Here is a 26,743-nt window from a genome sequence, read left to right as displayed (position 1 = left end):
GAAGATGATGAAAACACTTTAGAAACAAATAACAAATACAAGATCAAGAATACTTTAGGAAATATATTTATGCTTGAAACGTGTATAAACACTTTCTTAAAAACGATACTTGCACTCTTTTCTCGATAAGATTGCTATGGGTTTAATGTAAATTGTTTTAGTGGATATAACAAGCTTTTACAAGATCTATATTGAGTAAATAATAAAGAATCTTAAAAGAGAAATTAGATAATATCTAACTTAATCATAGAGAACAAAGAAAAAGTGTATGAAAGAGATTTCATCATAATTTACTCTCAAATATCTATTTATATATTTTTTTTATAAATAATAAAAAATAACTATCAAAATAACTATAAACCAAATCATATTTTCAAATAAATCTTTTGAAATTTTTTTTTTTAATTTGAACAATTTATAACAATCGATCGTGGCCATCTGCAACCGTGGCGAGGCCTCTCAGGGCGTAGCGCCCCGAGCATGTCGGCTTTTGGAGTTCCCATCCATCCTGCTACCACAGAGTGGACGCCGTCGCACCCTATCAACACCTGCAGAGGAAGCACACCGGAAGCCATTACAATAGAGAGTTTAGCCAATCAATCTCCATTACTGATCGCCGTTGCAGCAACATTGGCTTCGAGTGTGGATCCATCCTCCAGGCGTAGGAGCTTCCAGTTGCCCATCTCTTCGTTGGAGGCCAGCTTCGATGAGAACCTAATTGTGCCATCCTCCACGGCCTCCATTGAATCTTGACAGCGACGAGACAAAACTGAAGCTGTGGAAGAAGGGGTGGTGGGAGATGAGAATGCCGAGGAGAAGATGAAGAGGAAAGAAAGCTGAGCAGGGAATCTGCAGCAGCGACGAGAAGAACTCCAAATGGTCCACGTGGTTGTGCTACTACGCAACTCCATGATCCAACCTCGACGCTAAAAGACAGACACTACTGTCGGCATGTTTCCTAGATCACAACACAGGCATCCTTGCAAAACAAGAGCTTAATGTTCAGCCAGCACAAATGGTTGTGTAAGGTATTTGTCCTTCCTCTCCTTTGTGACATCTTCCCATTGAGATTTCATGCTTATTACAAGTGCTTATTTGATTTATATTTATGGAGAGGAGTGCTAACGATCACACTTCCGACTGCAATAAATGAAATTGTTATTATGATCACGGTTCTTACAAAGAGCAAATTTCTCATATCAAAGGGCGGTACAGAGTTGAGTAACAAGAAGACTAAAAGAATCAAAAGAATGTGCTGCTTTATTAGTTGAAATCTACAATTCTCTTAAAAATGGATCATGCCGTAGTGTCAGGCCATCCTATTCTGCAGATACAGCTAATCTACAAAGAAAAGAAGAATAGTTTTGCACAGAGTAGGCATCCAACTACACAAAGCGGAATCTTTTGGGCTAATCAGATCCATCAAAGGTCATGCTCCACTGTTAACTGCCTGGACCGGTTCTTTTGATCTGGAATCAAGGCCTCTTCCTCTGGTTTGGCCCCGACCACGACCACGACCTGAAATAAAATTGAAAGAGAATTAATCATTAAAACCTGCTTAGAGTAACATCAATTTTAACACGGTAGCATATACAAGTTGGATTAATCCATTTAAAATTATCAATCTTTTTTACATGGATTGTGTCGCAATGAATAATCTATACCAACTTGGGTTGTGGACTTGGCTATAGCTCGAGCTTACACAGAATACAAAAAGATCATTCGATCATTTATAGCTCGAGCTTACAGCAACCCTTTGAAAACCTTGCATTGGCGAGAGCCTCATGCATTGCGTATACCCTTTAAGCAAGCTATACGGTTTTATGATTTTTCATAGGAAAGATCCTTTTATTTCTCTCTCTAACTTGGGTTGCCACCCCTCTTTATAGGACTTAGCCGTTGCTCGAGTTTTCATATGGGATACAAAATGATCTTTCGATTATTTACACATTGAAGCAAGGTACAAGCTTTGATCATCTTACATAAGGATTTTTTTTTTTTTCTTCTATTTCTTTTTGGTAGTGGTGGTCTCACTCTCTCTAGGGAGTAGGCATGGTTGGGTCGCTTTTCTGATTTTTTTTTTACAGTTATTTTCTTTTATGAAAAAGGTATTAGAAGAGAAAGGAAAAAACCAACAAGGAAAGGGGAGGGAGGGGAAGGTGATTGACTTACCTCTGCCTCTGGGAGGCATAAGTGTTTGTTCATTGTAGCCTGTCTCATGCAAATTATTAAGTTGGCCACCATAGCCACCTCGACGCCCATAATTGCGACCTCTGCCACGAACATAGCCACCTCTAACATAACCACGACCCCGATTGTCTGATCCTCCATCACCATCATCCTCGATCACACCATTTCCTGAACATGGAGCATAAGGATCGATCAACATCAAATCTTAGATAGTCCAGCTATTAATAATTGAACTACCAAAAAAGACCCAAGCATGCTTACTAGGAGCCCTTCCCCTGCCACGACCACCACGACCTCTACCATGACCAGTAGGTGAAACTTCTATATCTGTCGATAATATATCAAATATAAATACAAGGATATCTAATACAGATAGATAATATATATAATTTCATTACCTCCTCCATTCTCAAACTCTTGCATTGGCTTCACCTGATCTGCAGGCAAAGGAGATTGGTATCTGTAGAAAAAAATATTGTTATTTCAATTGTTTGTAGATATCTAAGGGAAAAGCTAAAATATGGGAGGCAGGAAGAATGAAATAGATAAAAATAATATTTTCAAAGGAGCATAACACTTTAATAATTATAATATAAGATATTAGGAATTTAAAGGCTCACATGCATGTAATATCTTTATCAATTTGTGCTTCTTACATTCCCAAATCTATTGCATCCATTCTCTCCACTTTTTTATTCCTTTTCTCATTTTCACCCTAAACTTAAAATTCACTCTCATCTTTATCCAATCTCCGATGTCCTTTTTTCACTCTGTTCAACATTTTTCTAGGCCCAATGGATGAAGCCCCACTGGTTCTCTACAATCACCTCAAGTAATCTCTCCACACATTATCCATTATCCTATGCACCAGTGGCCTTGTCAAGGACTAGTTACCTTCTCCCTCATCCCTTATCATATGCATACGTGGCCTTGTCAAGATTTTTGAGCTAAACTGGCACGATTATATCAGGGTCAAGAGATACTACAACTGGGGCCACTAATGGAAGAAAAAATAAATAAAAAAATATTGACCCGAATCAAAGTATGGAGGTAACAAGTTTATCCAAAGCCATTTGCAACCATCAGGAAATAGTTCAGCTAAGATACTATATTGACCAAAAAATGGTAACACCAAGAGGCATGATCAAACAACCTCAATGTATTTAAGACCAAAGAGTTTATTAAAGAAGAGAAAACAATGGCGGACAAATGAATAGAATGAATAAAATTAGTATGGCAGTCCATAGGATTTGTATTCTCAGGGCATCTTCCAACTACATGTCTAATGGCCAACAAAAGTGATGAAAACAATTCTACGACCAAAAGGGATAGTAGGCTAAAGCACTAAACAATACCTACAGAAAATCTTGTGGTCAAGTGCAAATCTTTCTCCAACAATCCTATGACAAAAAGGGATAGTGGGCTAAAGCACTAAACAATACTTAACAGAAAATATTATGGTTAACTGCAAATCTATCTCCAGATTCTTCTCAATGCTTATATTATCACTGAATGTAGAAATTGAATCTATAATTCAACACAAGTGACAAGAAAATTTGCCAGAGAATAGCAAGATCACACATATTGACCACATAATGTTCCATAGAAGGTATCTGATTTAGAGATGTTTTTAAGTTATTAATCCAAAACATTTAAACCTGCTAAACCAAACTTACAAACAACTTTTAACAATGCAGTTAATCCAATGGAGCTGCTGAGTTTAGCAAGAAAATAGACCACAAAGTGTCCTCACAATAAATTCATAGCATAAACCTGGTAATGAGCATTTGCATCAACTGTACTGAGTGTTATAAATTAAATATTCCAATTGATTTTAAGGACTAAATATGGTGGTCTACCAGAATAGTTCTGTTACCTAAGAGCCAGAGGTCTCATACATTTTAGACTTTACCAAGTCATGATATGAAAAAAAAACAAAAAAGAACTGACGGCATAATCACAAACTTAATTATATTATAAACAAATACAAGATAACTTAAAAATTAAATACAGATTTTGCTACATTTCCAAATACAACACTCACATAGCTATTGTGGGAATCACATATAGTGAATGGAAAGGCCAATTTTTATGAGCATTACCACATTTTCCATGCTGAACTTATCAATTATAAAATTAATTTTTTAAGAGATTGAAGAATACAATTTGCATGAATGGGGTAAGACAAACGAGCCCAACACAAAAGGTTTGTACTCCATAAAAAATACAAGGATACAACAAAAGAAATTGCAATTTAATGTCAACAGAAGGATAGTCCCACTTTCTCTCTAACTTTCATATTTCTTAAATAAGATATTGTTAATGAAAATCACAAGATAATGCAAATACCCATAGAAACCAGTAAGAAGAGTCATTTATGCAAATTTAGTATGCAAAAGTAATTAGATTGTAGGCCAATTTTAACTATCAATTGTATGAACATATGCAGCAAAAATTACAAACATGATTTTTCATACATACCCAACTGCAGATGTATCCAGCTCCTTCTTTGATAATGTTATAGTGATTATAGACAGATGCCTAGTAGTCTCAACCCTGAAAAGAAATGCAAATGAAAATAAGGAAGAAAAACTTATGAGATGCAAATATTCAATAGAAGTATTCATCTCCACTCTCCGATGATGTTGTCAATGCAGAATAAACTAGATATATAAGGGAAAATTTTTTGTTATCTTACGGAAGTAGTCCTTCCTCCAATGGTTCCCATGTATCAGTTATATCAGTACTTCCAGTAGCAGTAATCTGATGAAGACCAACAATCCTCCTCTGTTTCACCAGCATATTTGCAGAAAAGTTCATAAAAAACAAATATCAACTCCATTTACTACTAGCTTCAATTAGGAAAGAATTAACACAAATTGTAATATTCTTTTATGCTAATTAGCAATGATACCACAATGCCACAAAAGATCCAAACTACTAAAAGGCCAAGAGAAATAAAAGATTAGTACCTTCATCAATTCCACAACCGTTATAGTTTTATTAATAGCTTTACCCATTGCCTTGAAAACAATCTCACTTGAACCTTTCTCCTTCAGAAGTCAACACAAATAGATTATCAGAATTAAACAAGTAGCAGGGCAACCACCTTGATGCTACTATATCAATTATCCATGCAAGTGTGAGGAAATAATAATATAACCAAATTTGTAGATCTATTATGGTCACTAAAAACTAATGAAATTGAAGCAGCTAACTGGAAAATCAAATTGCTTAAAGATCAATCAACATTTTAACAGCAAGAACTAATGTGCACTGAGGACTCACATGAAAAAAAGGTAACATTGACAGTCAGAAAATTGTCTAATGCTTATACGTTGGTGTATGACTGTTCATAACCCACAAATCAAAAGAAACCACATCAGAAGGAAAAACCCCACCAGGATCTACTCATAGCAAAACAACATGATAATGAACCTCACCGATAACAGGCTTGGGTCATTTCAATAAAACCGTTAAAGTCATCAACATTCCACTAGTCTATAACACCAAATAGAAGAATGCAAATAACTACAGTTGCAAACAAACACTATAATGGGACAACATTTTGCCCATGGTTTTCATGATTTTGGCATTCTCAAACAGCTTCTAGTTTATGCACTCACAATGAATGTTTATTGTAAAGGATGCTGTATGTTAGTGCAATTTTTCCATAGCAAAATACACTGAGCTACAGTTTGGCTTGATTTTATTATATGATATATATTTTTTGTTACATTGAACTTATTGCTAGCTGCTTGGGCTCATTCTTTATAACTTTCATTGATCTAGGTGTCATTAGATATCAAAATGTGGCTATCAGAGCAGCCTGAAACCATTGTAGCAATTCAAGCAGGCTCATTTTCCCTCCTAAATCTTGCCAAACAGATTTGTGATATTTTTATCTACCATATTTCCTGTGAGTATTGTTGTTTGCCTGTTAAAAAGACTCTAGCACCTACAACTTCAATAGCATGTCTTACTATTTACAAGGTTCATACAAACCAAAGGGAACAAGTATAGCTCACTATCTAATGGATGTCACTAGCATCTTCACCATGTACACTGCAGATGTTATGACTCTAACATTTGCATGACCCTCAGCATATATGTCAACTATCAACTTCTCGAGCATGTAACATAATTGAATGTGGAACCAATGACAAAGCAGAAACATATGAAAGCATCAGTATATGATGCCGTTACAGTGAAATTGAATGTGGAACTAGTGACAAATAAGAGACATATGAAAGCATCATTGTATGATGTCATTATAGTGACATAGGATGGAGAATGGGGAGGAAAAGATTAAAAAAAAGACTTCAAATTCTTGTATTTGCCTGACCATTATATATTTCAACAGCAATATCTCCGTAGCACTTGCCGTGCATAAGATATATATACACGGTCTATAAAACTATCATTAGACCTTCAAAAATTGACCCTAAGTTTTATATACCAGTGGTCAATGATCAAGATGAGACTTTTGTATCGGTGAATACCTGAAGCAGACTAGTGGCGTAGGTAATGTAGCTGTGCACCCTCCCCTGAGATGTGATACGAATCTCATTGTCGTTAATGGGGGTCTGCTCCCTTGGTTTCTCCACCTTCTTGTACCGATCCATCTTCCCATCCACAACCAAACAAAAACAACCACAAAGACAAATGCAACAAAAAGATTAGATATTGGACACCAATTAAGTTCAATATACCCCCTACAAGCACAAAAATGATCAACACTAAAAAGGGGCTGGCCAAATCGGATCTAAAGCGAATCAAAAGAAACCAGAGAACAGTAAACAAGAGCACGATTGAAGAATGAACGGAACAGAAACCAGATTTTCAATTGAAAAAAGGGGTGAAAATCAAGTCTTTTGCGGCCTTCGAGTGTAGATAAAACGGATTCAGACCGTGAGACTAAGAAGTAAAGATGAAAGACAGCGAGCAGGATCAACTCCACGGATTTACTCCTCGTTCCTATCCATTTACCTTGTTCTCGCCGCTTTTCGCCCTCTTCCACGTCTCGTTTGTCTTCCTTTCCGCACCGGAGGAAGAGAGAGAGAGAGACTCCAATATATACGAGACAGACGGGAGCAAATCGGTCTTTCCGCTTAGGGTTCGTCTCGTACTCCCTCCAAATTGGGCATTCAAAAGCCGAGCCGCTGCCGGTCGTTGATCTGGAAACGAACGGCTGTTGTTTTCCAAGTGCCGGTACGCTTCATCAAACCATGTTTTGATAAGATCTAATATTACTTTATTTTTCACAAAATCTTAAAATATTTTGTATGATTTTAGGTTTCATTTCTTTTTTTTGATATTTATATTATTTTATAATAATTTGGCTATAAAAGCTTGACTTTATGAATTTTTTAATAGAAGCATCGCAATTTCCAAAAATTACTTGACGACATACTAAACATGATAAGTTCCTAAAGAACGCTGAATCGGTACATTGAATCATCACATTAGATGAATTGGATCGGTTCATCTTCCATGAACAGGTGCAATTTATTTTAAATTTTGATAATAATATATTGGTCTCTTAAGAATTTAATATAATAAATATACCAACGATATATGTCACATCAAATATTTAAATTCTATGTATATGCCACTTCCATTAGCATCATTTTAATAAATTTGGATTGATGATGATTGATTGGTGTCAAAAATGATCACTAACTCTGAGCGGTGAAGTTGAGTCGATCTAACTCGTTTTTCTAATTTTGAAAATTGGATGCCTCCTGATATGTCTAAGGTGGTCCCCTTCTTCGTTAAGTCTCCTTATGGACTTCTTCTAGACCAAAGGATCCTATAAAAATATTTCAAGATATATTCGATAAGGTCCTCTGATACTTAATTCAACTGGGAGCTCAAGGTGATGAAAGTTTAGAGAGACTCTGCTACAAATTTGATGTACTTACATTGTGTCAAATCATGTCATGTGGGCTTAGGTGGTGTTACATCATCACCTAATAACAAGGGTCCTAATTGCTGACTAAGTGCCATGTGCCAAACCATAATTGGTTACTTATAATTTGATTAAATACCAAGGAACAAAATTAGCTATAAAATTTAGTCATATCACTTGTCTCCTATGTACCTTAGGAAAAGGGTTTCTCTCTATTAAACGTAATATTGATATGGAAACTCGATAGTTATTACATATATTAAAAATAATTAACTAATATTTGCATGTATCTCATGTAAGGAGTACGAGATGTATAGATGCTCTTTCGGGCATCATAAGGTGTTTCAGACTCGAGAGATGTAAAAGGGCATAAAGATATGTAAAAACGAATCATATGCGTAGGGATGATAAACGCATGAGACATATGAGAGTGTTAGAGTGTATCGACTTGAACTATTCATATAGAAGATAATGAACATAATAAACTTATGAGAGTACTAGGGCATGCTGAATTTAAACTATTCATATAAGGGGTGTTGAATGCATGAAACACAATAAGAACATCAAGGATTGTCGACTTAAACTACCTATGTAGAGGGTGCTAAATGCATGAGAAATATGAGAGAGTTGGAGCATGCTAACTTGAATTGCCTACATGATTAGGACCATTGAATACATAAGATGAGACAAGTGAAGCGTTTGAGTTTGTTGATTCAAACCGTCAGCTCTAAGGATGTTGAATGCGTAAAATGTGTGAGGGCATTAGGAGCATGTTGACTTGTATTACACATGAAGGCAATGTTAGATGGATGAAACACATGAGGGCATTATAGTGTGCTAGCTTGAAATGCCTATATATAGGGTGTCAAATATATGAAATGAGGGCATTAGGATGTACCGACTTGAACAGCTCATGTAAGGGGGTATTAGATGCATGAGATGTGTGATGACATTAGGAAGTACTTACTTGAATTGTCTATATAAGTGGGGTTAGATGCATGACATATATGAGAGCATTCAGATATGCTAACTTTGTTGAGTCCTAAATTTTGTTGATAAAATCAATTGATGAATTTGATAAGTTAATATCATTTTGAGATAGATGATGCAAGAAATAATTTGATCAGAGACTCAAACTATTGAATAGCCAAATATCAAGCTAAAGATCGGATGTTATTGTAATATCCCTCACTTTTAAAAATTTATTAATAAGGATTTATATGTAAATTGGAGGACCTATATGTAAATATAGAAACTTTAAGGACTAAACTATTAAGTTACAAAAAGAAAAAAAATAAAGAAAACCGAAAATTTCGGTTTTATCCCACCGCCTCCCACGCTCTTTGTTTCTCGAGAAACAGAGAGAGGAGCGGTGGGGCGTGGGGAGAAGAAGGTGAGGAAGAAGAGAAGAAGAAGAGAAAGGAAAAGGGAAGATGAGAGGAAAAGGAGAAGGGGAGGCAGTTGCGGCAGTGGCAGCTGCAGCTGCTGGAAGAGAAGGAGAGGAAATAGAGCAGGGAAAGAAGAAGAGGCTGCGGTTGTGGTGGCTGCGGCCATGGCTGCGACTGCGACTGCGATAGTTGCAGCTGGGAAAGAAAAGAAAGGAAAGGGGGAAAAAGGGGCTGCGGACGAGATTGCGACCGCAGCGGCAGCGATTGCATATGCAGCAGTTATGTCTGCGAAAGAAGGGGAGGAAGAAGGCAGTGCGGTGGAAGGGGCTGCGACTGTGGCAGCGGTAGCGGCGGTGGTTGTGGCAGTTGTGTTTGGGAAAGAAAAAGAAGGAATGAGAGTAAGAGAGAGCAGGTGATTGTGCCTCGATATTCGGCACGTGGTGTAGTTGCGAAGAAAGAAAGAAAACGAGTGCACAAAACGAAACAGGGAGGGGATGGAGGAAAAGTAGAAAAATGATTCGAGCGTACACCTTCTTCAAATCTTTGGACCAAAACCTTCAAAAGGCAAGTTTCCCGATCGTTTCTCCTATAATTGTTCTAATTTTTCTTATTGCAAGTATTATGATCTTCCCCGTGCAAGTGTTCTTATCTTTCCTATTGCATTTCCTTTTTTGCAAGTGTTACGAATCCTTCCTATTGTAAGCTTTCTAATCTTTTCTATTGCAAGTGTCCTGATCTTTCCTTACTACAATTTTATCTCTACATTTGCTTTGAATATGAGAAACTTTGAATTGTTCTAGCCTTGCAAGTGATATATCTCCTGTTTAGACGTAACGATTCGAATCTGTGCAACTCCTGAGATGCTGACCTTTCTACCTTGTTATGGTTATAACTTCACGTATTGACCTCTGATTTGGACAAATCTTATTTGATCAGAATATAGACTCATAAACCTTTCTTTTGATGGTTTATTTTAAGAATTCAAAGTAAGTTTGTCTGCCCAAACTTCTGTTTCAAATGAGCCTATAGATTCTGTAAAACAGGGATCGTAATTTCTAACCTTTTGATACTAAACTGCCTATAAGTCCCTGTTGGAAACGTTGATTTATTCAAAGCTTATTTCATTGGAAACTATACTCGTAGGTCTTTCTTTGATACTTGGATTGAAAGATTTAGAGTCCAAATGCCTGCCTAGTTTTCTGTTGAAACCGACCCTGTGAATTCTGTAAAATTGAGATTTGTTCTTTGATCTTGGGTTACTAAATCTATTGTAACTCTTTGTTGGAAACTTCGATTCATATGAGACTTATTTTATCTGAAAATAGATTGAAATATATTTCCACAATAGCATTCTTGTGTAAATTAGAGCACGATTGATAGTTTGAATCATTTGTTTAATGTGCCTCTTGAATTCTGCCAGAAATCGAGCTTTGGTCGATTTCGCATATTCTGGTTTCAGTCCTTTGGAAATTGATATCCTTTAGCTTTCTTATTCAATTAAGCTTTATATTACTGCTTTGAATTCTTGTATGCTCTCGTCCTTAAAATTATTTGCATTCTTAAAAACTATTGTGTAATGTTTATGCTATATCGTATTAACTCGTATAGGCACATGTATATCCCATTGTTCTGCATTTGCATTCGATATGTGCCTATTCTAGTTTCATTCCTTTGGACATTGAATTCATCTAACCTTTTTATTTGAATTGAGTTATATGTGATTGCTTGGAATCTTTGAATGCTCTTGCTTTCATTTCCTTTTAAATCTGAATACAATTGTGAAAGATTATTGCTTACTTCGCATTGACTCGTAAAGGCACATGTACGTTTTGTTGTTCCGCGTGTGCTTCCGATATGTGCTATTTATTGTTCATACTATCCTTTGTACTCTGGTGTTTGTGGGATATTGTGAACCTTTGCCAGAAATGGTGAAGGGAGTTATGCATAGAGCCTGAGATGCTTTGTCGGCCCTTATGACTTCACTCAGACGTGGGTGGACGGAGCTCCAAGACGTGGGAGACTTATGTTTGGTGGTCATTCAGAACTGGATGTACCATATTATGTTATGGTCCCACTTCACCTTATGTATGCTTGATATGGTATCCAGAGCTTTGGTTATGTGTTTCTATACGTGCTTTGGATATGAATAATATGAATGCAACGTCAAATTCGACGTTTGAGCTTCTATTTCGTATTCGTTATTGATATGCTCCGAAATGGTCTATATGCCATTAATATGTTCCGAAATGTCCCTTTTGTCATTGATATACTTCGAAACATTTCATACGCCATTGATAAGCTCCGAAATGTTTCATTAGTTATTGATATGCTCCAAAATATTTCCTATGCCATTGATATACTTCAAAATGCTTCATATACCATTGATATATTCTGAAATATTTCATTTGTCATTGATATGCTCTGAAACATTTCATACGCCTTTGATATGCTCCAAAATGTTTCATTTACTATTGTTATGCTTCGAAATGTTCCATATGTTGTTGATATGCTCCGGAACATTTCATACGCTATTGATATGCTCCAATTACTCTATGCTTCATTTGTTTTGGAACCAAATATGTTATGAATGAAATGACATTTGCGATTCTGTATCTAATGAGATGATATCCTTGAATCTCTTGGATTCTGCCTTGCATTATGATACCTTGTTTGAAATCATTCCTTTTGTTCTGAATATGCTTTGTCACTTGCTGAGCTATTTTTAGCTCACTCTATTGTTATATAAATCTTTCAGGTCAGCTTGTCACTCTTTGAGATGTTTGAATTGGGCTGAGGCAATGGAGAGCTATTCAGAATTATGGGCAAGCCTTGTTAGTTATTATGTTATTGTTGTATAAGCATATTTTGTATGTAATGAAATGTTGTCGATAAATCGAAATGGATATACTATGTAAAAGTGTTAGAAGATCTCTCTTATTTGGAATTTCAGAATGTTAAGTCTAGTTTATGATGATATGAACTTGTGATGAATAATTGGAGTTCTGATTGTATAATTTATTTAGCTTGTGGATTTATAAATGTTGTTCATGTTTGTCAAGTTTGGCTTGGGTTGCCATAAATGTGAATTATAAAGTGATGTGATATATGATTATAAACTGCACAAGTTTTATAGATGTGAATTTGATAGAATGTTTTTCAGTGTCCTCAAATATGTGTTTGGATCCTGGATGAATTTGTGATGAAAATTTTAATATCATCGATATTATTTGAGGGGGCGTGACAGTTATGCTAGAAGATTGTCATGCCAAAAATTGAATGTCGAGTTAAAGGTGTTACGATCAAGAGCGGCACTAAGAGGGGGGGGGGGGGGGGGGGGGGGGGGGGGGTAAATTAGTGCAGTAGAAAATTCTTCGATTTCGTATAAAGTTCATCTCGATTCAAATCGTTTCGGAAAGATGTTGAACTTAAAACTTTCATAAGAATGTAAGGAGAAGCTCAAGGAGATTTGCAGTAAAGTAAATTGCACAATAGGAAAAGCAAACCAGAATTTAGAGTGGTTCGGTCAATGAGATCTATGTCCACTTCGGATTTCTCCTCCGTCGAGGTCACCGGCGTCCACTAAAGGCTTTCCTTCAATAGGAGAAGACCAACCACTTTTTACAGCGCTTTCTCCTTTTGCCGGGTTTAGGAGACAACCCTTATAAATCTCACTCCTCTTTCTTGGATGGTTACAAGGCTAAGAGAGGGAGGAGGATAACTCTTCTCACTTTCACAACACTTTTCACACCCTAAACACTTAGAATTTTTTACACATATAATAGTACTTTGTTGCCCTTTCATGCAGAAAAGGGTGGGATATTTATAAGCCCCAATGACTTCAAAAGTTGGAGCAAAAAAAAATTAAAATCCTTGGATTTCGAGATGCTGGCGTACATCGCCATTAATGGGTGGTACCACCGCTTGACAGAGCTCGGAGACCGAGCTTTGGCAGTACACTACCTGACAGGGGTGGTACCACTACTGGCAGCATTGATTGCCAATGATACCATCACCCAGACCACTTGGGAGACTAGGTCTCCCAGGCGGTGCCATAGTCGGCCATGTTTTCAGGGGCTGAATGGGCTATTCAATCTAACCCAATTCAGCCCTATTAAGGGCTCAGTTAGCCCCTAGTTATGTTAGTGGGATTACCTCCCAATCCTAACTCAATTTACGGACTAACTACAATAATTAAGACAATTTACAAGCATTCTTATTCTGGTACGTCAATTGCTCTTCCGACGATCTTCCAACGATCTTCCGACGAACTTTCGGCAAGCTCCTGGACTTTACGATGATCTTCTTGGTGAGTTTCGATTAGCTTCTTTAGCATGTTCTTGGACCTCTCGGTTGGTTTCGGTAGAACTTCCGATGAACGTCCGAACTTTCAACGAACTCTTGAACTCCCAACGAGATCTCGATCTTGACTTCGGCACAACACCTGTTTTATGTCTTATTGCTATCGTAGTTAATCCTGCACGCTTTTCTCAACATATAGATTAGATCAAACAATCTACAATTGATTTCATCATCAAAATTCGAGATTCAACAATCTTCCCCTTTTTTATAATGACAATCAATTGATGATGAAGTTAACCTTAACTCCCCTATCTATATGCCTTTGAATTCAAGTATCAAATTGATAAGTTAAGTTCATTTAAACTTATCAACATAACATTCTCATAATACGATGCCACATATTTATCAATGAAAATGATGTCAAGGCATGACATCCATTTTCAAATACAATCATTCATTTGTAAGTATGATATAAATTTCAAATATGAAATATAGGAATATGACAAAGATAGCAATTCATCATTCCATGGCAAGATATCAATTGTAGAATATCAAGCTAAGCTCAAGATATCTTATCATAATGAAAGACATTTATCAAGCATTCACAAAGCATATAAGTGTTTATGATAAGCATTTTCGATAAGATACATTACATACATTTACAATGTCAATTTATCATCAATTTACCACATTTTGATATTATTTCTCCCCCTTTGTCATCAACAGAAAGGAGAATAATTCAATAATGCAAGTATGGTAAAAATTCATGCAACTTTCACACTAATTTAGTCAATCAATATTGTATTGTTGCATAGTAACATTCAAAATTTCTCAATACTATAGAGATAGATTCCATTAACTTCTCCCTTTTGTCATTAAAAACTTTGCGTGAAGAAGGAAGGTAAGAAGGGAATCCAATAAGAACCTAATTTGTGAAATGATATGTATCAAAATATCATTTGAAATCAAATCGTCATTCTTGCAATTAATCATCTCATATGAAAATTTATCTTTCAAGAATCAAGATATCCATTGGAATTTATAAAATTCATCTTTTATGAGAAGAATAAGGAAGAATTCATAGGAAAGAAGCACCATATGAAGGATAAAGGAAATTCCATGAATAAACCTTCATAAATTAAATCCATTTCTCATTTAAAGATTCATAAGAGTGAAATCCGTGAGAGATGCATCCGTCAATGAATTCCATATGTCAAACATCATTAAGTGATGGAGCAAAGATATGAAGTAAAATTGATATCAAGGAAGATAAAACTGAAATAAATTCATGAAAGCTCCATTCATGAAATACATTAAGAGAAGGCACCAAGTCCGGAAAAAAAATACAACAAACTTATGTATTCGGACAATTTAACATCCCTAACTCCCTTATAATGAAATCAAATTGTTCTTCATTTAAGGGTTTTATAAAGATATAGGCCAATTGATGTTTCGTATCAATAAACTCTAAGATTATATCATGATTATTAATAAAGTCTCGTATAAAGTGATGCCTAATGTCAATGTATTTAATTCTAGAGTGTTGAATATGATTTTTTGTTAAACATATTACACTTGTATTGTCACATTTTATAGGAATATTCTTAAGATAAATTTTATAATCTTCTAATGTATTTTTCATCCATACAACTTATGTACAACATGCACTAACCGCAATGTATTCAGCTTCTATTGTGGATAGTGTAATCGAGTTTTATTTCTTGGAGGACCAAGAGATAAGTGCATGTCCTAAAAATTGACACATTCCGAATATGCTCTTTCTATCTATTCGACACCCAGCAAAATCAGCATCGACATAACCAAGCAATTCAAAATTTTTAGATTTTGAATACCATAATCCTAATTTAGGAGTTCCTTTTAGGTATCTAAAAATCCTTTTGACAGCTTTTAAATGAGATTGCTTGGGGTTAGATTGAAATCTAGCACAAGATCCTATGCTAAACATAATATCCAGTCTAGCTGTGGTGAGGTATAGCAAACTACATATTATACCCCTATAGGCTTTTTTATCAAAACTTTCTCCACCTTCGTCAATGTCTAATTTATTGGAGGTACTCATAGGAGTATTGATAGCCTTTGAACTATCTATATTAAATCATTTTAGCAAGTCTAATATATATTTTATTTAACTAATAAAAATATCATCCTTAAGTTATCTGATTTGTAAGCCTAAAAAGAAGGTTAGTTCCCCCATTAGGCTCATTTTAAACTCTAGACTCATGGTTTTGGCAAACGATTAACATAAGGATTCATTTGTAGAGCCAAAAGTAATGTCATAAATATAAATTTGAACAATAAGAAAATTATTTTCAAAATTTTTTATAATCAATGTAGTATCGACTTTACCTTTAGAGAAATTATTTTGAATAAGAAAAGAGTTAAGTCTCTCATACTAAGCCCTTGAGGCTTGTTTCAATCCATAGAGAACTTTAGTCAATTTAAATACATGATTAGGGAATTTATCATTCACAAATCTGAGAGGTTGTTTAATATAAACTTCTTCATAAATAAAGCCATTAAGAAAAGCACTTTTAACATCCATTTGAAATAACTTCAAATTATTACTACTAGCGTAGGCAAGGAGCATCCTTATGACTTATAATCATGTCACAGGAGCAAATGTTTCTTCATAATCGATACCTTCTTCTTGGTTGAAACCCTTGGCCACTAATCTAGTCTTGTTTCTAACCACGATACTAAATTCATCTTGCTTATTTCTAAAGACACATTTAGTACTAATAACTAAATGATCATTTGGCCTTGGAACAAGCTTCCATACCTCGTTTCTCTCAAATTGATTTAACTCTTTTTGTATTATGATAACCTATGAATTATCTTTCAAGGTCTCGTCAATGCATTAGGTTCAATTTGGGAGAGAAATGCAGCGTTGGCACAAAAACTCTTAAGAGAAGAATGAGTTTGAACCCCTTTAGATGTGTCTCCTATGATTAGCTCCTTGGGATGAGCATCTATATACTTCCATTCCTTAGGTAAGGATGTTGCTAGATGGAGAAAGGGATTCATTTAAATTTGAAACATCAAAATTAAGATCATCATCAAGATCATTTTTCTTAACTTCGAAAACTTTATTAAAACAACATGAATGGACTCTTCTATAACCAAGTTCCTTTGTTAAAAATGCGAAAGGCCTTAGAGATAGAAGAATAGCCAAGAAAAATTCCTTCATCAGATTTTACATCAAATTTACCTAAGGCATCTTTTTCATTCAAGATAAAGCATTTACATCCGAAAATTTTAAAATATGAAACGTTAGGTTTTTTGTTGTTCCACAACTCATTAGGAGTTTTGGAGAGTAATGGTCTTACTAGAACCCTATTCATGACATAACTTATCATATTTACGACTTCGGAACAAAAATATTTAGGTAAGCTATGTTCATTTAACATGGTTCTTACCATTTCTTGTAAGTTTCTATTTTTTCTTTCTACTACTCTATTTTGTTGAATATTTCTTGGAATAGAGAAATTATGGTTGTATCGATTAGATTCATAAAATTCTTGGAAATCATAGTTTTGAAATTCACCATCGTGATCACTTCGAATTGATGAAATCATAAAACCCTTTTCGTTTTGAACAAGTTTACAAAACTTAGAGAAATACCTAAAGCAATCACTTTTGTGTGCCAAAAAGTAAGTCTATGTATATCTACTATAATCATCCATGATAACAAAAGCGTATTTGCTACCTCCTAGGCTTGATGTAGCAATTGGTCCGAACAAGTCCATATGGATAAATTGCAATGGTCTAGAAGTGCTTATTTGGTTCTTTGGTTTGAAACTACCTTTTATTTATTTTCCTAGTTGACATGCATCACACACATTGTCTTTAATGAACTTAATGTAGGAAATTTCTCTTACAAGTTTTTTAGATGAGATTTGAGAGATTAGTTTCATGCTAGCATGACCTAATCTTCTATGCCAAAGCCAAGCATCGTCATTTAAAATCGAAAAACACATTTCATTACAAAGATCGTCAATGTTGATAGTATATACATTATTTTATTTTAAGAAAATTATAGATATGTTTTTGTGTGGTTTTTCTATAATACAAGCATTAGATCAAATATAACAATATATCCTTTATCACACAATTGACTAATGCTCAAAAGGTTATGCTTTAAGCCATCAACCAACAACATATCTTCAATAAAAAGGTTGGATTTATTACCTATGGTTTCTTTGTCAATGATTTTACTCTTATTGTTGTCTCCGAATGTGACATATCCCTCGTCTAGGCTAGTGAGCATAGAGAATTGAGATGGATCTTTGGTCATATACCTTGAGCATCCACTATCAAGGTACCATCTCTTGCTCCTAGCTTATGATGGTAAATGTTTCTATAAAAAATGATGATTTTTAGGTACCCATTTGATCTTGGGTGCCTCAAAAATCGATAGCTTAACTTATCAGTTTGCATGGAGTTCTTTATGGTTTTTTTAGGAACCCAAATCAATTTGTGTGGACTACATTTCTTAAATGGACAATGATAACCTACATGCCCAAATTTGCAACAAAAGTTACATTTGTTTTGGGGTGAAACTATTAGTCATAGGTGCCCAGCAAGCCAATCACGTGAGTGATGGCACGTGTGACTTGACACATAATCTTTTTACATATTATATTTTGGTATTTATCACTTTATATTGACTATTGCATATATGCATGTATATATTATGATGTTGTCGGATCTATACAATGAAAATCAGATCATGATGAGATTACGATAATGAGATCGATTCGCCTTTAAACACGGATCCTAAATAATCACGGTCATAGGTTACTCGAGAGGGACATTAAGATAACCAGACAGACTGGTGTGCTGTATACCCATCCATATGATAGATGAAGCTGGTCTCATAGTTGCTCGTGTGGGGACACTAGGGATACAATACAGATGCTCATTAGAGAATGAGTTCACTGATTGATCCGCTTATAGAATGTTGGATGATTGATGATACCTTATTGTTAGACAACGATTCCGTAGTCCTAGTAGTGTATCTGGTCTTTAGACTTGAGACACCAAGGATGTCCTGTATGAGTGCTTCATTCTTTGATACCAGACTTATAAGTTTGGATGTCCCAGATCTAGTACAGCCAGTCATCGGGAGTGATAGTCAACTTTACGGGAGCTATTGAGTGTCGATAGAGGATCATCCACTCTCAGTGTCATGAGAGGAATATCTCATGTATTCTTGCTCAAACAAATCCCTGGCCATGGTCATTCGGATTGAGAGAGAAAGAGTTCTCCAGGAGAATATGATTAAGAGCAAGATTCGAGTAGAAACTGTATGAGTTTGATAGCACCATGCCCGGTATACAGTCTCTAAGATATTAGATGGATGATGGACTATAGGTATATGGTAATTGAGGATGGACAGGTCCAATGGATTGGATTCCCCTATATCATTTGGGGACTGCGATGTAGTGGCATAGTATGTCTACAGTCGATGAGTCGAGTGAATTATTATGGAGATAATAATTCACTGAGCCAGAAGGAGTTCTGACAGGTATGACTCATGACCAGCTCGATATTGGGCCTAAAGGGTCACACACTTATAGTAGGCGTTGCGATGAGCAGAGATTCTAATATGAGATATCTGTCGGAGCTCCTATCTTATTGGATATCCAAGAAGCCAATGAATTATTGGATCCCATGGACGAGATCCAATAAAAGCCCATGAGAGATTATTGAATAGAGATCCACTAATCTAAGAGGCTTTGGTAGTTGGATGAAGATCCAATACCCAATAAGAGAGGATCCATTAGGGTTAAGTTGATAGGGGATCTCTATAAATAGGAGGGATTCAATGGTTTATAGGCTAGAGCCTTTGCTTGCCTCTCCTATTCTCCTCCCTCCTCTCCACCTCAAAGTAGGCCTAGAGTTTTGAGGAGCATCATCGCAGCCCTGCTATGTGGATTACCGCTAGAGAGGAGGGCACTTGACCTCCTTCACCCTCTCCTAGAGATCTGCAAGGATTCGGGGATATACGATCTCCCTAGGTAACACAATCTACTCTATACGTAGTTTTAAGTTTCACGGATTTTTATGCATCAATCTTCGTACAACGATGAATAAATCTTTAGGAATTGGAGATTTTATTTTCTGTTCTTTCATTGCGCATGTGATGTCACCCCCAAAGATTTCCCAAAAGAAACATGCAAAGTAGGGCCTTTAACAAAGGTGGTTGGATTTTGGTGAGAGCTACTCATAAATCCGATTCTGCCTTTTCTATTTACGTGACCCTTGTTGGCAAGGATTATGTTCAAGGACTTGCTACCAATCTCAAATTTTTCTAAGGTTTTTTTGAGTAGCAAGTTTTCCTTTTGAAGTATTTATAGTTCATCACATTTCGTACATGGAGCTAAACTATCATTGTGCTCAACTTTTAATCTATTGAAATCACTAACAAGAGAAGCATGCTCTTTTTTCAATAATTTATATTTTTTACTAATTAATTTTCATTCATCAAATAAATTTGCATCAAAGGAACTACTCACCTCATCTCCAATAGCCATTAGCGCATAGTGAGCAACTTGCTCAGTGTTGGTTGGCTCCTCTTCTTCAAATGCACTTGAGTCATCCCAAGTTGCTTTAAGAGCCTTCTTTTTCTTCGATTGCTTTCTCTTTGCTTTGAGATATTCATTCTTGAAGTGTTCCGATTTTTTGCATTCATAACATATCACTTGTTCTTTCTTAGGTTCAAATTTAGTTTTTGTATCATTTCTAAATTTATTCCTTTTTATAAATTTTTTAAACTTTCTTATTAAGAGTGCTAAGTCATCATCAAGGTCCTCATCACTCGAATTTTCTTTCAAGTGGTCTTCTTGAGTTCTTAATGTCATATCCTTCCTGTTCTTTAGAAGGTTGTTCTCAAGCTCTTCATGAGCATTACAAGTCATCTCATAGGTCATTAGTGACCCGATTAGTTCTTCGAGAGGAAAGTTATTTAAATCTTTAGCCTCTTGAATGACCATGACTTTAGGGTCCCAACTCTTTGGAAGGGATATTAGAATTTTATTAACAAGTTTAAAATCCGAGAAACTTTTACCAAGTCCTTTTAGACCATTGACGACATTCGTAAATCGGGTGTACATGTCTCCAATGGTCTCACTCGGTTTTAACTGAAACAACTCATAAGTATGTACTAAAAGATTAATTTTTGACTCCTTCACTCTACTAATGCCTTCATGAGTCACTTCGAGTGTGTGCTAAATATCAAAAGTAGTTTCACAAATAGACACACGATTGAACTTGTTTTTATCTAAAGCACAAAATAATGCATTGATAGCCTTGGCGTTTAAATTGAAAGCCTTCTTCTCTAACTTATTTCAATCGTTCATCGGAAGAGAAGACTTTTGAAACCCACTTTCAATAATATTCCATAATTCAAAATCCATTGAAATTAGGAAGATCCTCATTCTAGTCTTCCAATATATGTAATTCGTTCCATTGAACATGGGTGGATGTATAATTGAATGACCCTCTTGGTTGCCGACAAATGTCATCTCTCTTGAGTTTTAAACCAAATAAGAGTGAACCTTGCTCTGATACCAATTATTAGGATCAAAAGCGGCACTAAGAGGGGGGATTGTGTTGAATCTCAGATTTTGATGATGAAGTCAATTGATGGGTTAATTAATCTAATCCATATTATTGAGTTAAGTGTGCAGGATTAACTACGATAGCTTAAAGACATAAAGCAAGTTTACTAGAGTCAAGTTCGATGGGTGTTCGAGATTCCGCCGAAAGTCCGAAGAATCGTCGGAAGGGCTGCCGGAACCAACCGAGAAAGAATCAAGGACTTGCCAAAATTTTTGGAAGTCTACCGGAAAGATCGTCGGAGGTTCGCAGAGATCACCGAGAAGTGAGATCACCGAGAAGGTTCAGATACTTGCCAAAGACTCGTTGAACTCGCCATAGGACCGAGAGCCTACTGGGAGTCCGCCGGAAGAAATCCGAGGGTGTATCGGAAGTCCACCGGAAGTTCGCCGGAAAGCTCGCCGAAAGGAAACTCGACGTCGTCGGTTAAAAATTTGCTTAGGTCTATGTCTTAATTTCATAGTTTACATATAATTTGGGTTAGGATTAAGGGTTAATCCTATAATCCGATTAGGGGCCAATTGGACCCGAGTTTGGACTGGTTTGGGCCAAGTTTGGAGCCCAACCAGTGAGCTGGAATAGTCCAGGTGGTGGCACCACCGGACTGGGTGGTGGCACCACCGGACTGGGTGGTGGCACTGCCCAGAACCCGAGAGGTCCAGCGGTGGCACCGCCAGTACACTGTCAGTGTTAAACACTGACAAGTGGTGGCACCGCCACTCACAAGCGGTGGCACTGCTAGCACTGGGAAACCCAAAAGTAATTCAAATTTGGAGCCTAAATTTGAATCCCCTTGGTGCCTATAAATACCCCTCAATTCTTAGCAGAGAATACACCTTTTTGAGAAGTTAGAAAGTGAGAAAAAGCTGTAGCAAAGTCTTGTTTTCAATAGCTTAAGTGTTCACCTCCCTCTTTCTTTTTGAAAAAAATCTGTAAGAGTGTGAACCACTTATAAGAAGGTTATAAGAGGGGTATTTGGTCCTTCCCCTTCAAAGTGATTTGCTAGTGGAAGTTGGGAGCCTCATCGAAGAAGACTTTGAAAGTGGATATAGGTCATTTGATCGAACGACTATACATCGTGGTGTTCTTTGAATGTGTGAGCGTTTAATTTTCTGAACCATTTCTCTACTTAGCTACAAATCATTCGGTTTTCATCTCCCTACTCTTGACTATCTTTACTCGAGCTATTTTAGCTAAGTCATCCTTCGTCGAATCAAAATCTCTACACATTTACGAAATTGATTTCAAACTTACGAGTTTTAATCCGCTGCACTAATTCACCCCCCCACCCCTCTTAGTGTCGCTCCGATCCTAATAATTGGTATCAGAGTAAGGCTCACTCTCATATTTGGTTTAATACTCAAGAGAGATGGCTTACTCCGACATGCAAGAGAGTCACTCTATTACACATCCGCCTATGTTTAATGTGTCAGATTACATGTATTGGAAGACTCGTATGAGGATCTTCCTTATTTCCATGGATTTTGAGCTTTGGAATATTATCGAAAATGGATTTCAAAAATCTTCTCTTTCGATGAGCGAATGGGATGAATCGGAGAAGAAGGGTTTTGCTTTAAACGCAAAGGCTATGAATGCCTTGTTTTGTGCACTTGACAAAAATAAATTTAATCGTGTTTCGATTTGTGATTCGGCTTTTGATATTTGGAGAACTCTTGAGGTCACTCATGAAGGCACTAGCCGAGTGAAAGAGTCTAAAATCAATATTCTTGTGCATTCTTACGAACATTTCCGGATGAAACCAAGTGAGTCCATCGGAGACATGTACGCTCGTTTCACGGATGTCATCAATGGACTCAAAGCTCTTGGTAAAGGTTTTTCTAATTTTAAACTAGTAACTAAAATTTTAAGATCTCTTCCAAAGAGTTGGGATCGAAAAGTTATGGCCATTCAAAAGGCCAAGGACCTTAAAACATTTCCTTTCGAAGAACTTATTAGGTCTCTAATGACCTACGAAATGACGTGTCATACTCATGAAGAGCTCGAGAACCCCCTTCCAAAGAACAAGAAGGATATTGCACTTTTAACACAAGAAGACCACTTGAAAGGAACATCAAGTGATGAGGACAGTGACGATGACATTGCACTTTTAACTCAAAATTTTAAAAAATTTATAAGAAAGAACAAATTTAAAATGACACCAAAAATAAATTTGAACATAAAAAGGACCAAGTAATATGCTATGAATGCAAGAAGCCGGAGCACTTCAAAAATGAATGCCCCCAAGCCAAGAAGAAGCAACCGAAGAAGAAGAAAGCTTTAAAAGTGACTTGGGACGACTCAAGTGATTCCGAGAATGAAGAAGCTAGCAACAAAGAGGAGGCAAACTTCGCGCTAATGGCTTTAGGAGGAGAGGTATGTGATTTAATTAATGAAGATTTATCTTTCAATGAACTTTCTATCGCTTTTCATGAATTATTTGATGAGTATAGAACTATTAGTAAGAAGTTCATTCTATTAAAGAAAGAGTATGCCTTACTACAAAATAAGCTTCATAGTCTTCAAACTCCTCCATGCTCTAAGTATGAACACTTAGAAGCAATAAAAAATGAGAATTTGCTACTTAAGGAGACCTTAAACAAGTTTAAGGTCGGTAGCAAAGGCTTAGACAGGATCCTTACAAACAAGGGTCATGTCGTAAATAGAAGTGGAATTGGTTTTATGAGAGGATCTCACCAAAATCCTACTACCTTCATTAAAGGACCCACATTACATGTTTTACCTTATTTGAAATGTAACTTTTGTTGTAAATCCGGACATGTTGTTTATAAATGTCCATTTAAGAAAATTAATCCATATAAGTTAATATGGGTTCCTAAAGGAACTATAAATAATTCAATGATGAATGACAAAATTAGTAGATCAATTTTTGAGGCACCCAAAATAAATGGGTACCTAAAAACCATCCTCTTTTGTAAACAAACTCACAAGCTATGAGCAAGAGATGGTATCTTGATAGTGGATGCTCAAGGCACATAACCGGAGATCCATCTCATTTCTCTATGCTCACTAGCAAAGAAGAAGGGTATGTCACCTTCAGAGACAATAACAAAGGTAAAATCATTAGCAAGGGAACCATAGGTAACAAATCAAGTTTTTCAATTGATGATGTGTTGCTAGTTGATAGATTAAAATATAATCTCTTAAGCAAGAGTCAATTATGCGATAAAGGTTACATCGTTAGATTTGAATCTAATGTGTGCATTATTGAAAAACCAAACAATAACATATTAATGATTGTCTTAAAATGAAATAATGTCTACACCATCAACCTTGATGAACTTAGTAATGAAATATGCTTTTCCGCTTTAAATGATGATGCTTGGCTTTGGCATAAGAGATTAGGCCATGCAAGTATGAAACTAATATCTAAGATTTCATTTAGAGAGTTAGTACGAGAGATTCCCAATATGAAGTTTTTTAAGGACAAAGTGTGTGATGCTTGTCAACAAGGAAAACAAATAAAAACCAGTTTCAAATCAAAAAATCAAATTAGCACCACTAGACCATTGCAATTGATCCATTTGGACTTATTTAGACCAATTGACACAACAAGTCTAGGAGGAAGCAAATATACCTTCGTAATTATAGATGACTATAGTAGATAGATACACTTGGATCTATTTCTTGGCTCACAAAAGTGATTGTTTCAAATGTTTCTCTAAATTTTGTAAACTTACTCAAAACGAAAAAGGCTTCATGATTTCATCAATTCAGAGTGATCACGGTAGCGAATTTCAAAACCGTGACTTCCAAAGTTTTTGTGAATCCAATGGATATAATCACAACTTCTCCACTCCGAGAAATCCTTAACAAAATAGGGTAGTTGAAAGAAAAAATAGAAATTTACAACAAATGGCAAGAACCATGTTAAATGAACATAATCTACCTAAGTATTTTTGGGTCGAAGCTGTTAACACGACTTGCTATATCATGAATAGGGTTCTAATAAGACCATCTCTATCGAAAACTCCCTATGAATTATGGAATAACAAAAAATTAAATGTTTCTTATTTTAAAGTTTTTGGTTGCAAATGCTTTATTTTGAATGAAAAGGATGCCTTAGGATAATTTGATGCTAAATCTGATGAAGGCATCTTTCTTGGTTACTCTTCCGTTTGTAAGGCTTTTCGTGTTTTTAACAAAAAAACCTTGGTTATAGAAGAGTCTATTCATGTAGTTTTTAATAAAATTTTCGAGTTAAAGAAAAATAATTTTGATTATGATCTTGATTTTGATAATTTGAATTTAAATAAACCCCCTCCTCAAAATAGCAACTTGGATGTATCTTCTTCCGAAATTTCCTTACCCAAGGAATAGAAGTATGTAGATGCTCATCCAAAGGAGCTAATTATAGGAGATACATCAAAAGGAGTTCAAACTCGTTCTTTCTTCAAGAATTTTTGTGCTAACGCCATCTTCTTTTCTCAAATTGAACCTAAATGCATTGACGAAGCCTTGAAACAAGCTTGTTCCTAGACCTAGTGACCAATGCAAGAGGAATTGAACCAATTTAAGATAAATGAGGTATGGAAGCTTGTTCCTAGACCTAGTGACCATTTAGTCATTGGTACTAAATGAATCTTTAAAAACAAGCAAGATAAATGCGGTATCATGGTTAGAAAAAAGGCTAGACTAGTGGCCAAAGGTTTCAACCAAGAAGAATGTATCGATTACGAAGAGACCTTCTCTCCTGTGGCAAGATTAGAAGCCATTAGGATGCTTCTTGCTTATGCTAGTAGTAATGATTTTAAACTATTTCAAATGGATGTCAAAAGTGCTTTCTTGAATGGTTTTATTTCCGAAAAAGTGTATGTTGAACAACCTTCCAGATTTGAAAATTCTCTTCTTCGTAATCATGTATTTAAATTGACTAAGGTTCTCTATGACTTAAAACAAGCTCCTAGAGCTTGGTATGAAAGGCTTAGTTTTTTTCTTATTTTAAATAATTTTACAAAAGACAACGTTGATACTACATTGTTTATCAAATATTCTAAAAATAATTTTCTTATTGTTCAAATTTATGTTGACAATATTATTTTTGGTTCTTCGAATTAATCATTATGTGAATCATTTGCTAAGTGTATGAGTCATGAATTTGAAATGAGCTTAATGAGAGAATTAACCTTCTTTTTAGGATTCCAAATTAAACAACTTAGTAATGGTATATTTCTTAATCAATCTAAATATACATTAGAATTGTTAAAACGATTTAACATGGATGGTTCAAAAGCTATAAACACTCTTATGAGTACTTCCACTAAGTTAGACATGAATGAAAGTGGTGAAAACATTG

General features: G+C 35.7%; 1 protein-coding gene across 1 annotated transcript; it reads right to left on the bottom strand.

Annotated features, from left to right (window-relative positions):
* Nucleotides 1-1,178: 1,178 nt before the first annotated feature.
* On the bottom strand, nt 1,179-7,224 carry LOC135587341 (uncharacterized). Its single transcript, XM_065078628.1, has 9 exons — nt 7,180-7,224; nt 6,693-6,815; nt 5,163-5,243; nt 4,889-4,977; nt 4,672-4,746; nt 2,589-2,650; nt 2,452-2,517; nt 2,173-2,358; nt 1,179-1,518 (listed from the first exon to the last, which is right to left on the bottom strand). Exons 2-9 carry the CDS (start codon nt 6,813-6,815, stop codon nt 1,430-1,432), a joined length of 771 nt encoding a protein of 256 aa, XP_064934700.1. The 5' UTR covers nt 7,180-7,224; the 3' UTR covers nt 1,179-1,429.
* Between the last annotated feature and the right edge of the window lie 19,519 nt (nt 7,225-26,743).

Source organism: Musa acuminata, chromosome BXJ1-1, assembly GCF_036884655.1.
Source record: "Musa acuminata AAA Group cultivar baxijiao chromosome BXJ1-1, Cavendish_Baxijiao_AAA, whole genome shotgun sequence".
NCBI lineage: Eukaryota > Viridiplantae > Streptophyta > Magnoliopsida > Zingiberales > Musaceae > Musa > Musa acuminata.
This window is presented reverse-complemented; position numbering and strand designations above follow the sequence as displayed.